Below are 15,342 nucleotides of genomic sequence, written 5' to 3' on the forward strand. Positions count from 1 at the left end.
TAAATACTGCAGATCTCCCCTTGATACCTTCTACATTCTTCTTTGCTTTCTCGAATCGAGTTAGTCTCTCGTAGCACTTCGTACAAACAAACTAATCTGCTCCAGAGTTTCCGCACCGGTGATATCTTCACCGACTGTCAACTCCATCAGGCGGAGAACGGGAAGATCGATCACATTTTCCCGAAGATTTTGACTCTCCCAGCAGATAACGGTGTCAAAGCGTCGCACAAGAACCGCCTGTATTCACATTCGATATTTGTTTTGGCGTTTCAGCCATGACCAGCCATTCCAGAAATGAAAAGATATATTTATTCCAACTTAACTCCCGCATCTCTTAAGACTGTACCAAAGACTGTACAAAGCTCGCGGGAAACGGAAGCGGCCATTGTAACCAGCAATTTGATTTGATATCTTTGGACAATGCCTCGATGGTGATTGGCTAGGGTGCTTGGGGAGTTAAACAATGGGAAAAGAATGTGCTGCTTGGGTAAGCAGGCGTTTGTGGGGAGGTGGTAATACGAGTCCCCTAAAAACGACTGCGTGGGAGGCTATTTATTTCGTTGAGAAGGCTAAAAATTAAACAAGGACCCTGACTATAAAAGGGATAGCTCCTCCCCCTCTTTGTCACGCAACAACCGTTTTCTCGACTTATCCAAGATGGCGGACTCAACGAGCAAGAAGTGGGGAAACCCGTCTTCGATAAGAAGAACACGAAACTGCACTTATTTCAAATAAATATTAGCTAAAAGTAGTCATATTGGTAAAATAAAGTGTATAATAAACTATCTGAGCTGCTTTCCTTGAAAAAACATAGCTTGCCCTAAAAAAAATTCAAATTTCGCGCTCGCAACGGTTCCCCCAATGGCGGACTAATTCATAATGGCACACAGTCTCCTCTCTGCGTTTCTGGCGCCTATCTGAGCCTTCTATACCCATGGCTTGAGGTGTTCAGTTTAATAACATGCTCAAACTGTGGTAGTGTGATGAAATAAAGCTATATTGGGAATATGATGGTTCGATTCATGGCGGATGGCGAGGTATTTCGATGGCTCGTCTTCCACTTTGAATCGAACCACTAGCGAGAGTTGTAGGCGCAACGCAATCATTCTTCCAGCTTCACCGTCGATTATATTCTCACTTCTATTTCGCTATGGCCGATTCTGCGTCCAAGAAAGCCAAAGTGATGCCGCAAGCACCTCGCGATCGAGTCAGGTCCCGGGGGGGGTACTCCCCGGAATTCTTGGTGGGGGTGTGCCGCCCGGGTCTTCAAATCCCGACCCTATTTCAGACCTAAACATGCCATTTTCCGCACCCGTTTTCAGACCTGACCTCTAAAATTCATACCCGTTTTCAGACCTGATAATTATGCATCAGTGCCGAACGGAAGTTGACGCAAGGAGTAAAAGTAAGCTGGAATGACATAGTTTATATCTTTCTTTTTCTCGCTATCAGTTAGTCGTTCCAGTTACGTACTGAGAAGAAAAATATGTTTGTAAGCTTTCGTAAATGTTCCCCGCCCCAAAAACCCGACCCGATTTCAGACCGTAATTGTCAAAATCTATACCCGTTTTCAGACCAAAACAGCTCAAAAACCATACCCTTTGGGGCGGCACATACCTATATACCTTATAAAGGGGAGTACCCCCCCTGGGAGTCAGGTCCACCTTTCAACTCGAAGTCGAAGCTGATCAGAAATGGCGATTGGACAGGGTGAAATCGCATATTCAGCGGATAAAGGACATCTTACAAATAACCAGTTGCACGCCAATGGGAAATGTCTTGGTGATGGAACGACTCTTGGACTCCTTCGAAGAGTCTGAACAAAGAAGAATGGCGAGTGCAAGTTATTCGTCATTGTTTCCATCTAGCTCGTTCCATCATCTTGATTACAAGCCTTCCCCTCTCACCTGCAATGCTGAGACGCAAACGGATTGTAATCCGTACGTTCTGCCGTTCGTTTTGTCCATCGGGGAGAAGACGACTGGCCGTTTTGACATCCACACAGCAAGTAAGCCTGATGAGGATTATTTTGTTGCGTCAACCGACGCCATAAATCAACTTATGGGCACGATGGCAAAATACAATGGAAGGTGTCCTCTCTGTGGATATGATCTAGACATGCAGTCATTTGAAGTGCTGCGGCATGGCCATGTTGTTCGCATAAGCGTTTTTTGTGCTGCTGGCCATTCACTGCGATGGTTTTCAAGCAGCAGCATCTCAGGAAAGTTTACTGCAAATTTGAGGTATGTCATTTGTCACTGGCATATTACAATATATATTGTAATTTGGAAAATTTATGTTTGTTTGACTTGACGATCACTGCCAGCTTTACATGCACTTGTCTCTTTTTAGGATGATGCACGGATTTATCAGTACTGGGCTTACTGACACCCAGTACATCTCCAGCTGCAAAGCAGCTAACATTGGCAATGTGGAAGAGAAGTACATTTCTACTGGTAATTTGGTTACATGCTGGGTGTTTGTTTTTATATGAAATGGCACAGTCATTACTGAGGACAAATCTGCTTCCAGATGTATAGCTTGTTGGTGGTACAAGTTAAATTTCACAAACACATACTCACACATCCATGCATACCTGCATGTTTACTAGTACTGAGACACATTTGTGTACTAAATCAAAAACAAGTTCTTGTGTGCTAGTTTTATCTATTTGATACAATACATGTGCACCGGAGAGAATTTCATTAGTTGCGTATATTGCATGCCAATCATTTATTTTTTCCAGCAAAGCTACTGCATTGATGGAACTGGCAGACACATAATGTAACTACATTATTTTCTTTCTTGGCAGTGTACTCCTCCCTTGGCTACAAAAATGCTGTGAAAGCTGTGTATGAGGAAAAACTGCTTGAAGCTCGCAGAGAGGTACAACAAGATCCGCAATATGCTGCAAATGGGGATGTTAGTATTTTTATTTATAATTTGAATATATGATATAGGCACAACATGTTTACAAAAAGAAGACTAATCTATCTGGCTTCTTGCCTCATACTTTAATATTATTATTTTGTGTATTTTTTCCAGGTCATCATTACAGATGCAAGACATGATTCAAGTCGTGCTGCACAACACACCACTGTTTCAGCTATATCTCACCGGTATGAATAATGTGATAACAGTAACAGTGATAGATAATACATCATACCTTTGGGGTACGTATTACTGGTACAATAACTTTGACTACAATCACAGGACCGGGTTGCATTGGCTGCTCAGCTGAGGAGGCCAGCTCATTGAGTCAACTATAGTAGCTGTTGTATAATTTATTAAACATGAAATATATTGCAGCTGTAGGCCACAACTTCTTTGGCACATAGTAGCTGAGTATTGATTGTTGGTAGTAAAAATTCTGCCTTGGTTTTATTTCATAGCAACAAGAAGGTTATTTTTAGCCTCAGTTGGTCAAAGAATGACATGGCATCAGCTGCTTCACGGGAAGTTCCAATGACCAAAGAAGTGGTTGATTCTCTAACAGCTCTTGGTGAGATAAATGCAACACGTTGCCTGTAGCCTCCTTTTCAAAGCGAGGGTAAGTGCACGGTCTCATATGAAAGTGAGTGTTATTTCGATGTGAACGCAAACTCATTTTCATATGACAGACTTGGCACATACCCAGGCAACTTGGCAATGGCCTATTAATTTTGTTTCCTAATTTCCTATGTTTAGTCTTTTTTTGCTACGGGTCCTGTGTTCACTTGACTCATGACATGCAAGTAATGTTTTCTTATTAGTTTACTCTGTTCAGTGAAAACAAATTATTCTTCACACTAATTAATGCATATAAATGCAACTCTACCAACCAATAATTCTTTCCTTTTTAGGTCATCGCGTTGGTGAAGTTGCACACGACTATGTACCGGCACTAAAGATTTGGCTGAATGGGAAAGGAATTAAGAACTCCTATGACAGCTGGCATGGTATGCCAACGACAAAACATATTAAGTTGTAAACTTTTTTCCAACATTGAAACATATTAAGTTGTAAACTGTGCTAAATAATCAAAAGTCATCACTAACTACTGGCCAAGGGTAGGGATAAGGGTCTGGGAAACAATGGCAACCACCAGTACCCACACGTCTCCTTTTCAATCGACATACATCAACTTAGAAATTAATTAACAGACTAAAATCTAACATAGCAGTGTCCACTCAAATACAAAGGGATTTCAATTCATGGGTTTGGTGCTGGGAACTGGGAGAATTATTTTATTTTAGTATATTTTTTTCACTGGGAGAATTATGGATTGCGTTAATAATTAATTCTTAATCTATTATAAAGGTGGAAAAGGTGTAAAGAAGGCCATCAAAAAGGTAGCCAGTGGTCTAGTGAGAGACTCTGAGAAAAGCTGGTTCTCAGAATTGTCAGACAAAGGTAACTGACTTGAAAAAAAAAACTCATTTGTTTATTAACTATCTTTTCAATGCCTTGCCTTTTGCAAAATAATAAGCTTCTTCCTTGTTTTCAGTCAAGTGCACAAAGACGCATATTTATTATGCAATGAAAAACTGCAACGGAGATAGTGAAGAATTAAAGAACTACATGGTCAACATCATAGACCATTACAAGGTATATCTATGTTCTATATTGGCTGTGAAATTATTATCATTATTATTTTTTATTTTTATTTATTTATTGTTTTTTTTTGGGGGGGGGGGTGGGAAGGGGGGTGTTTTAGAAAGCTGTGAACATCCCAGAAAGGATATATTGGTGTACTTTTTTACAATATTGTTGGGGAAAATATTTTGAAACGTTTTGTCAAAGGCTGTTGGTAGGGGGGGGGGGGGGGGGTTATTTTTAGATATCGCTAGTATCATGACGTAACATACCTATTGTGTGTATGACTGATTGATAATTTTTTTTGTGCTTTGATGTCTTTCATATATTATGTGCACTCTGTTTATTCACTTAGGGAGACCATTCCAAATGTCACGAGGACTCCAGATGTCACCAAGAGGGGTATGTATGCAGCAAAAAACCCTTCATCAGTGACAGGGCTATTGCTGCATACAGGAAAGCTATTGAAGGGACTACAATCTACAAAAATGCTGCTGATTATGCCCAGGTATTTAGACATTATAACTTTTTTTTCCGTTGTGGATTTAATATATACTGTACATGTCTTTGTCAAAAATGTGACCAGAGTTTCCATTGTGTTGCCTAAATACACTATTTGGTATTCAAAACACTGTTATGACCAACTTATCACTTCAATCTAACCCTTATTCATGTTTTGCAGTGCCGTGACACGTATTGGGTTGAGACGTTGCACTTGGTAATGCTTGTCTATGCGGCAAAACGCATTCATTTTAGTCGTGCAGACACGTATGAGATGCGGATGCAGTTGGCTATTCTTGACTGGGTATCGTAGAGCTCCCACCATTTGGTTACTATATTTTCTAAGGGGGGTTTGTGGTAATTGTAAATGGTTTAGGGCTTTCTGAAGTTTCTCAGTGTTCTGAAATTAATTTTTAGTCTGGGGCATATTTTATTTGGTGGGGGATGTGTAGATATGAAGTAGTGTTTCGTTCTGTTGGTTTGTGCGTATGTGTGTGTGGGTGGGGGGTGGGGGATGAAAATGGGTTTTGATCTGGTGACATATAATTATTGGAAACCACTACACTTTATTATGGTACTGAACGTCAATCACACATGTATACTGACATATATTATTTCCATCTCTATTTTTTTCTAGAATGAGAATGTGCTGCGAGAAACGAGCAGCGAGCAGTTCTATCAGACCAGCCGGCAACCTGACAGGATTGCACCTCACAGAGTGCTGGTTGAGAAGACGTTTCATTTCAAGGATTCCATTTGGGCTTTCTTTTATAACTCCTTGTAAAGCTTTGAAAAAATGACAAAAATCAGACAGCGCACTATATCATTTATACAAAGGCATTGAAAATACTATTGAGGTTTTCTTTTATTTCGACAAGTAAACAAAATTATAATGAAATGCACTTGTTTACATGTCAGTAGCAAAATATATTCTCCACTCAGGAAAGGAAAGACTGCTATTTCAATTGTTCTGCCGACTAAGATCTTCTGTGCCCCTGGTAGGGTATGTTGGCAGGATTGGGCCATCGGCCACGAACATCTTTGATGACACAATGGGGCATCACCTCGACGCGTTCCAAACTAAAATGGGTTTTCCAAAATTACTATTTTCTGTTGAGAAAGTGAATATTCCTCGAAGCCTATACTGTGCTCATTGGGAATCTTCTATTCCCAACAACAACCAAACTGGTTCAGTTAAGAAAGCCTTTATTTGACAGCAACAAATTTACAATCAGTTTAACATACCATTAACAGTTCTGAAAGTAAGTGATATGCAGAAATTCTGCACGCGGTGAAAACCGTGAAAATCTATACAGTGACTATTTTATACAGAAATTCTGCATCCTGTGTAATGGTTACAATAGGCTTAAAATTGACTGAATTCAGCTAAGATGCAGAAATTCTGCACAAGATAAAATCCGTGATTATCTGCAAAAACCTAACTACAAAAACAGTGACTACTAACTTGGATGCAGAAATTCTGCATCCTGTGTGATGGTTACAATAGGCTTAAATTGTCTGAATACAGCTAAGATGCCGAAATTCTGCACGCGTTAAAAACAGTGAAAATCTGCAAAAACCTAAGTACAAAAACAGTGACCATCTTAATTGTATGCAGAAATTCTGCATCCTGTTTTATGGTTAAAATAGTCCAAGAATTTACTGACTTCAGCTTAGATGCAGAAATTCTGTACGAGATAAAGTCCGTGAAAATTTGCGAAAATTTAGCGACTATCCTGGGATGCAGAAATTCTGCATTCTGTTAAAGGGACACTGTCACCGACCGGACGCGCATCCGCCCACGTCTCAGGTCGAAACTTTAAAAGTTAAAATGGCGTCGACAAGTGGAGGTGGTCACGGTGGAAACTCGGTTGGAAAAGGCGCTTTGGAGAAGAGATTAAACTACGGCAAGGCTGGAAAAGATTTCATATGAGGATGTTTAGTATAAAATTATAATCAGTCGTGTTTTGAGGTATGAAACTTCATAGCGTGTAATTTGCAGGGATCTGTGGTAAACGATCTACGTTGCTTGCGCTGTTTTTGAGAACGTCTTCGCGGCAAAGTCTTCAAGCGATTCATTGTGGTAAAAATACAGTTCAAGAAAACGAAATTTACAGAGAATCGCACTTCGAACCGGCGGCTTGTTGTAAACTGAGTGCCGAACAGGGTAAAATGTTTGTTCAGTTTGGCGAATCTTGACCTACATATCGTCGTTTGCAGATAAATCTACAGTCCCATAGTGATCAATTGGTGCATTGAACTCAGCATTCTGTTGACATATTTTGAAGAAAATAATTTTAAACGAGACAATGGCGCAGTGTATTAACAATACATATTTACCCAGAAGCTAGCCTGCGTCGCAGGCGCTAGAAAGGGGAAGGGAGAAGGGAAATCGGGCGCGCGCGAAACGCGCGGGGCGAGGGAGAGGGGAAAAGGAAGCGCCTGCAGCGAATCATTGTTTATTTCGTAGTCTGTGTTGCAGTCGTTTCCGTTTCCTTCAAGCCAAGCGTGGTAAGCGCGCGAGGAGCAAAAAAGTAGGAGCGGGGGGGGAGGGGCGGCCCCCCCCCCCCGCTCCTACTTTTTTGCTCCTTTTTGCCCAATGCCCTCGCGCGCTTACCCCGCTTGGCTTGAAGGAAACGCAAACGACTGCTACGCAGGCTATTTATTTCGTCTTGCCCCCTCATTACAATATGCAAACGGCTAACACTGTCAAATGTCAGCCAATGTAAATTTTGGTTACTTTTCGCGGGAACCCAGAGTGCGCGAAATAACGTATGGATAAACACTAAGCGGTATGGCCGATGGAAAAGAATTGATAACTGCAAAAAGAGGTCGCCTTAAGAAAGAGAATTTGTGCAAACGACGTCTGCAGAGTATGTGAAACCAACCTGTGGGTCAAGTACGGCAGCAGTACGGCAAAATCTTTTGTGAATCTTTTCAAGCCGTCTTTAAGAGACGAGTCATTTGGCGTTGAGTGGGCTGAACGTCTTAGGAATATACATGTATAGCGGAAATTACGGTCATTGACTCTGTGAGGTCTTCGCAACTTGCTTGTAATGTCTGCCTCAGAGAGAATTAAAATTATTGTAGATTTCAGATCCATACAGAACAGAAATTGAATTTCACCGCGGGCGGTTTTTCAGTTAGCAAAAGCGCGTAGTGTTGCAAAACTTCCAAAAATTATTTTGCACTGTATTCGAACGCAAACCAAGGGAAAAAACCGCTCAGCAATTTGGTAACATGTTCTACTTTACAAATAAAATTGAATCAGCGACGTTCTTTCGAAATCTATTAGAAAATTTGAAAGAGCGCATGGTCTTGTCGCTCCGGTTGTGTAAGACGTTAATTGAAAACAAACTACAGATAAAAAAGTCAAAATTTATATCTCTGACAATTCTCGTCCAAACGGGCTGATTTTGGTATCTTTCGAAAGCTGAAGAATCGTAGCTTGTAGATCAATATATTTTTGTGTTGCGCCGTTGAGAAAAAAATAGTTTTAGTCCTCAGAACAGAAATTGAATTTCACCGCGGGCGGTTTTTTTAGGCAAAGCGCGTGGTGTTGCAAAACTTCCAAAAATTATTTTGCCGTGAATTCGTCTTCAAATGTAGAAAAAAACCGCTCAGCAATTTGGTAACATGTTCTACTTTACAAAGTAAATTGAATCAGCGACGTTCTTTCGAAATCTATTAGAAAATTTGAAAGAGCGCATGGTCTTGTCGCTCCGGTTGTGTAAGACGTTAATTGAAAACAAACTACAGATAAAAAAGTCAAAATTTATATCTCTGACAATTCTCGTCCAAACGGGCTGATTTTGGTATCTTTCGAAAGCTGAAGAATCGTAGCTTGTAGATCAATATATTTTTGTGTTGCGCCGTTGAGAAAAAAATAGTTTTAGTCCTCAGAACAGAAATTGAATTTCACCGCGGGCGGTTTTTTTAGGCAAAGCGCGTGGTGTTGCAAAACTTCCAAAAATTATTTTGCCGTGAATTCGTCTTCAAATGTAGAAAAAAACCGCTCAGCAATTTGGTAACATGTTCTTCTTTACAAAGTAAATTGAATCAGCGACGTTCTTTCGAAATCTATTAGAAAATTTGAAAGAGCGCATGGTCTTGTCGCTCCGGTTGTGTAAGACGTTAATTGAAAACAAACTACAGATAAAAAAGTCAAAATTTATATCTCTGTCAATTCTCGTCCAAATGGGCTGATTTTGGTATCTTTCGAAAGCTGAAGAATTGTAGCTTGTAGATCAATATATTTTTGTGTTGCGCCGTTGAGAAAAAAATAGTTTTAGTCCTCAGAACAGAAATTGAATTTCACCGCGGGCGGTTTTTTTAGGCAAAGCGCGTGGTGTCGCAAAACTTCCAAAAATTATTTTGCCGTGAATTCGTCTTCAAATGATGAAAAAAACCGCTCAGCAATTTGGTAACATGTTCTACTTTACAAATAAAATTGAATCAGCGACGTTCTTTCGAAGCCCGCGCGCCCGATTTCCCTTCTCCATTCCCCTTTTAGCGCCTGCCACACAGGCTATTCCGGTCACTGTTCCGGTCGCGTTACATTGAACCATTATTGAACCCAACGGCATAATTTTTGGCCTATTCAACGTTCTTTGACTTCCAAATCATCGCCTAAAAATGAATCTACATTCTCTTAACCTTTAAACCCTTAGCATCTTGTAGAGATATGTAAGGAAAAAATTATTTAGGTAAACGATACTGTGTCACAAACAGTCTCTTGAGACTCGGCGCATATCCCCCGCGACAGTGTCCCTTTCAATAATAAATTATTCCTAGCTTTTACAGTACCTTTCATGAAGGTAAATTCTGAGCAAAAAATGTTTCATTTTTACTGACAATTTAAACTTATTTTCTCCGACCTTTAAACGGCTGCTCTAAAACTTTCTACATCCGCTGAAACCGTTTTCCTTGACTTGCCTTTCACGGATGACGAACGGGTGTCTACCCTGGCCTGCTAACAGAGGTTTATTTCTGGCAAGACTTTTAGCATGCACGAAGTCGTTCGCGTCTCTTGTATTTCGAGTTGTAACGACTTCGTTCATGCCAAAAGACTTACCAGAAAGAAACCTCTGTTAGCAGGGTGCCGGGTGTCTTACTTCACCGCCTCCTCTGGATGCTAGTGCATGTGAACGTATCTCCCTCCATTTCTTAAAATAAAAAAGAAAGATAACGTGTTAAAAGCTTTATACCAAAGTGAAATGTAGCATGGACGAGAGCAAATTCTCAACTTCACCTGATCGATAGCAGGAATAACAGGGACAATTAAAGACTCGCTAGCAAGTCGAGCTTAGAGAGTGCGTAGCGCGATCAGATAAATATCCGGTACAATTAATCCATTTCAACCTGAGATTTCATCGAAGCCTTTTGAATTCGTTTGAAGCTATGTAAAGTATGGCAAACACAACTGAATATTCTTTTCAACTTCAAAAGAAATATACATACCAGAGGAAACATAGTCATTTTGCCCGCTCGCAACGGACTTGAATCCTGAACCCCCAGCGCTGTCCGTATGTTATCGTAGACTGATTGTCAACGTACACGACGTCTCCATGCCTGCCCGTCTAACTTTAAATAATCAATGTCTTTCGCTTTCGCTTATTCATTGAATTCCGTACTATTGGAAACTTCAACTTGAAATACTTGAGATGATGACAGTTATGCGGGTCAAAATGCAACGGCCACAAACGAATGAATGAATGAATAAATGGCCTTTGTAACGTAATAGCAACGATCTGACCGCAATAATGTAACGTAAACAAAATATCCTTTGTATTAGTTTGAGTCACGCAAGGTCCTGTGACATTTATTTTCCTGTTAGTTTCAAACTAAAGGATCAAAGCTGTATTAGACCGGAGAAAAGCACTAGACCTAGTAAAGTGAAATAACTGGTGGGTTCAAACATCTTTTTGAGACAATTTGGAGAGTTTGTGTGCAAGCTACGTGACTCTACATCGATCACGTGCTTGGACGCAGTACCGGACTCTTGATACTCTCGTGTGGTTCAAAATAATCACTGGCTTCTGGTCGCTTCTCTTCTTTCAGTTCAAATCAGTTATACCTGGTTATACTAAAAGCGGCACATTGGTTTATTCTCCGGTTTGGTATTGACTCTGTTCACCAGGAAAAAGGCAGGAAAGTTTCATTTCGTTTTACGGGAAAGTTGCTGAGCTAAAAGTATTGCCTCGTTGATACTGAAGACAACGAACAGTTGGGGCGGCATAACCATGACTGATGACCACTGATAGCTAAGTGTTGTTATTAGCGGGTGCGTTTCGCTGGCTGGCCTTTATTGCGCCGTACTCAAGGTGATTATTTAGTTTCTTTTTATTGTATAACCTTACTTTATCTTGCAAATCTAGCACTTGTAAATCGCAACTTGATGTACCCGTGCGTTGCCGACTGCCATGCGCGTGAGAGACCGTTATTCCCATTCAAATCGCGCTTATGTTAGTTGTAAGCAAATGGATAGAATTAATTGTAATTGTAAGCAAATTATTGTAAGCAAATGGGCTCTTTAGATAACGACGCAATGTTTTCAGTACACGTTGGCCCATATGAAGGGGGTAATACCGATTCTTGAATGGTCTAAGTCCACTTGAGTCTCAAATGTGGATGTCTTTCACTTCCAAAAAAATTTCTTGGAGTCAAAGCAGAACAAAAAAGTTGACAGTTCCAGTAAGGGATGGCATTCAACCAGAATCGCACAAAGCGCATTCCAAACATATGTCCAATCGAGGTGATTTTGGTCTCTATAGAAAGCTAAGTAAGTGTAGAATTCCAATATAAAAAGATATATGTTGCTACGTTAGCGAAAAAGGAATTTGAGGCGTGCGAAAAAAACTTAGAAATTCACTGCGTTACTTTTTGGGACGGCGCCCATCTTGTTCCAATACGTTGAAAAATTATTTCTCCATGAATTTGCTTCCTAATGAAGGGAAAATACGCTTAACAAGTTCGTTAGATGTTCTAGTTGTGAAATAAAATGGATTTGGCGATGTGCTTTCGAAATATATCATAAAGTTGCGGGGATGCATTAACTACCGCGCTGAATTAATTGCGTAGTAAACAAACCGGGTACACAAAATTCAAAAATTCGTATCTCGGTAAATGTAAGTCCAAACCAGGTGATTTTGGTCTCTATAGAAAGCTAAGTAAGTGTAAAATTCAAATATGAAAAGATATCTGTTGCGAAATTAACGAGAAAGGAACTTGAAGCTTGCGAAAAAATCGTAGAATATGAGCGCGTGACTTTTAGGAGCAGTGCGCATGCTGTTGCAATATTTTGAAAAATTATTTCTCAATGAATTCGTTTCAAAATAAAGAGAAAAACCGCTCAACAAGATCTTTACATGTTCTAGTTTTGAAATAAAATGCATTTGGCGATGTGCTTTCGAAATATATGAGTGAATTTTAAAGTGCTGGGATGCATGTAACTACCGCCGCGAATTAAGTGCGTTGTAAAGAAACCGAGTACAGAAAACTCAAAAATTCGTATCTCGGAAAATATATGTCCAATTGAGGTGATTTTGGTCTCTATAGAAAGCTAAGTAAGTTTAAAATTTCAAAATAAAAAGATATATGTTGCGACGTTAGCGAAAAAGGAATTTGAGGCTTGCGAAAGAAAACTTAGAAATTCACTGTGTGACTTTTGGGGGCGGCGCCCATCTTCTTCCAATACTTTCAAAAATTATTTCTCCATGAATTCGCTTCGAAATAAAGAGAAAAACCGCTCACCGAGATTTTTACATGTTGTAGTTTTGAAATAAAATGCATTTGGCGATGTGCTTTCGAAATATATGAGTGAATTTTAAAGTGCTGGGATGCATGTAACTACCGCCGCGAATTAAGTGCGTTGTAAAGAAACCGAGTACAGAAAACTCAAAAATTCGTATCTCGGAAAATATATGTTCAATTGAGGTGATTTTGGTCTCTATAGAAAGCTAAGTAAGTTTAAAATTTCAAAATAAAAAGATATATGTTGCGACGTTAGCGAAAAAGGAATTTGAGGCTTGCGAAAGAAAACTTAGAAATTCACTGCGTGACTTTTGGGGGCGGCACCCATCTTCTTCCAATAATTTCAAAAATTATTTCTCCATGAACTCGCTTCGAAATAAAGAGAAAAACCGCTCAACAAGATTTTTACATGTTCTAGTTTTGAAATAAAATGCATTTGGCGATGTGCTTTCGAAATATATGAGTGAATTTTAAAGTGCTGGGATACATGTAACTACCGCCGTGAATTAAGTGCGTTGTAAAGAAACTGCGTACAGAAAACTCAAAAATTCGTATCTCGGGAAATATATGTCCAATTGAGGTGATTTTGGTCTCTATAGAAAGCTAAGGAAGTGTACAATTTCAATAAAAAAGACATATGTTGCAACGTTAGCGAAAAAGGAATTTGACGCTTGCGAAAGAAAACTTAGAAATTCACTGCGTGACTTTTGGGGGCGGCGCCCATCTTCTTCCAATACTTTCAAAAATTATTTCTCCATGAATTCGCTTCGAAATAAAGAGAAAAACCGCTCAACAAGATCTTTACATGTTCTAGTTTTGAAATAAAATGCTTTTGGCGATGTGCTTTTGAAATATATGAGTGAATTTTAAAGTGCTGGGATGTATGTAACTACCGCCGTGAATTAAGTGCGTTGTAAAGAAACCGAGTACAGAAAACTCAAAAATTCGTATCTCGGAAAATATATGTCCAATCGAGGTGATTTTGGTCTCTATAGAAAGCTACGTAAGTGTTAAATTCAAGTATGAAAAGATTTCTGTTGAATTTGTGGCTTGCGAAACAATCGTAGAATATGAGCGAGTTGCTTTTAGGAGCAATGCGCATGCTGTTGCAAAGCTTTGAAAAATTATTCCTCAATGAATTCGCTTCCAAATGTGAAAAATTCCTAGAATATGAGCGCGTTACTTTTAGGAGCACTGCGCATGTTGTTGCAAGACTTTGAAAAATTTATACATACCCTACCCTTGTTACCCTGCGAGCAGAGGCCCTTCATACCCTTGTATACCATTACAACAGATATGCTGGGCTTGCATGCCAACGTTCATTACGCTTCGCTGCCTAACCGTAACGTAATATTTTATATTTCCTGCGTCTCACATGAAGTCCAAAAGTTTTTATACATGCTTACATTGTAAAGCACTTTAGAATACCTTTTTTAGCGCTATATAAATCTAGATTTATTATTGTTTTTTTTATTATTTCTATGCCATCGTTCTAATCCCAGGGGGGTACTCCGGATTTCAAGTTGACGGAGATGATCAAAAGATTTTTTAGGGTTTGAAATTTTTGCATTAGTCAATTCCAGCTGTGCCCATCCCCTCCCCCTCCCCCGGGAAATAGTGGCGCATTTTCCCACACTGTCCATCCCGGGGTTCGGGCATTAGCCTTCTACCAAATTACCCCGGGGCATTTGACCATCTCGCCTTACAGCATTGCCGCTTCCTTAATGACAAATTCATCGGCAAATACAGTACGTTTCTTATAGAATGCGTCTAGATAGGACATAAAATGGAACGCTAGAGCTGTAGAATGACCTATTTTTGCACTAACTACGGGAAACAAGACCCAGCTAGGACTTGATTCCGTCTGAATTAGCTTAGATTTTACTGAAAGTAAGACGAGAAACGAAGAAAATAAAACATTTTTGACATGTTTGAGCCACCACCCCGGGGCATTTGAACAACTATTTTGTCCCGGCGGTGGGGCATTTGCCAGTTTCTTAAAGGGACACAGTCACCTTTGTGACCGCGCTGACCTGGACGCTAGTTTTTGTCAATTTTGAAAAGCGTCCACCTCAACCCGAAATCAAAAGTACGCGTCGGCATCTAGAAATCCGCTTCAATCTTCCCAGTGTTTTATTGGATTTTCAATCTTTTACTGGAAACCTGTTTCTGAGTATGCTTTTGCTCATCCTATGATATTATTTTATCATATTTGGTTAAAAACAGTATGGATCGCGTCTCCAACGGAACATGAAAAGAAGAGGTGGGAAACGTGAAGGCGCCGGGCGGAAGAAATCGCCTGCGTTGACTAAAATAACGAGAGAAATCAATCAAAAACATTGGAGAACAAATCACCATTATATATATTTGGAAAATTACATTTTCTCAACCTGGCGAAAGGTACGTGCGGTGGGAATCTTCGTAAACGATTCGAACTACGCGTCATGGCTGCTTGGTTTGGAGCTCAGACGAAGACAAGCTTCGGTACACAGTCAATTATCTCCTCGACAAGGT

At 39.9% G+C, this 15,342-nt stretch overlaps 1 protein-coding gene across 2 annotated transcripts; it reads left to right on the forward strand.

The window, feature by feature from the left end:
- The first annotated feature begins 582 nt into the window (after positions 1-582).
- On the forward strand, positions 583-5,974 carry LOC146471261 (uncharacterized). 2 transcript variants are annotated; one of them, XM_085121077.1, is made up of 12 exons: positions 583-1,212; positions 1,659-2,243; positions 2,353-2,456; positions 2,813-2,922; positions 3,046-3,119; positions 3,393-3,502; positions 3,843-3,938; positions 4,300-4,392; positions 4,487-4,587; positions 4,931-5,083; positions 5,258-5,380; positions 5,714-5,974. In XM_085121077.1, exons 1-12 carry the CDS (start codon positions 1,151-1,153, stop codon positions 5,858-5,860), a joined length of 1,758 nt encoding a protein of 585 aa, XP_084977203.1. In that variant the 5' UTR covers positions 583-1,150; the 3' UTR covers positions 5,861-5,974. The 2 variants fall into 2 exon arrangements, with proteins under 2 accessions (XP_084977203.1, XP_084977204.1); XM_085121078.1 differs by lacking the exon at positions 4,931-5,083.
- The last annotated feature ends 9,368 nt before the right edge of the window (positions 5,975-15,342 follow it).

The sequence above is a fragment of the Pavona decussata genome, unplaced genomic scaffold (assembly GCF_977016875.1).
Source record: "Pavona decussata unplaced genomic scaffold, jaPavDecu1.1 SCAFFOLD_105, whole genome shotgun sequence".
Lineage (NCBI taxonomy): Eukaryota > Metazoa > Cnidaria > Anthozoa > Scleractinia > Agariciidae > Pavona > Pavona decussata.

Bases quoted from the DNA above. Each gene is read 5' to 3' on its own strand.
- LOC146471261 (XM_085121077.1), top strand. From the start codon at position 1,151: ATGGCCGATTCTGCGTCCAAGAAAGCCAAAGTGATGCCGCAAGCACCT. The intron at 3,939-4,299 runs GTATGCCAACGA...TCTATTATAAAG, and splicing joins CTCCTATGACAGCTGGCATG to GTGGAAAAGGTGTAAAGAAG. The intron at 5,084-5,257 runs GTATTTAGACAT...CATGTTTTGCAG, and splicing joins ATGCTGCTGATTATGCCCAG to TGCCGTGACACGTATTGGGT.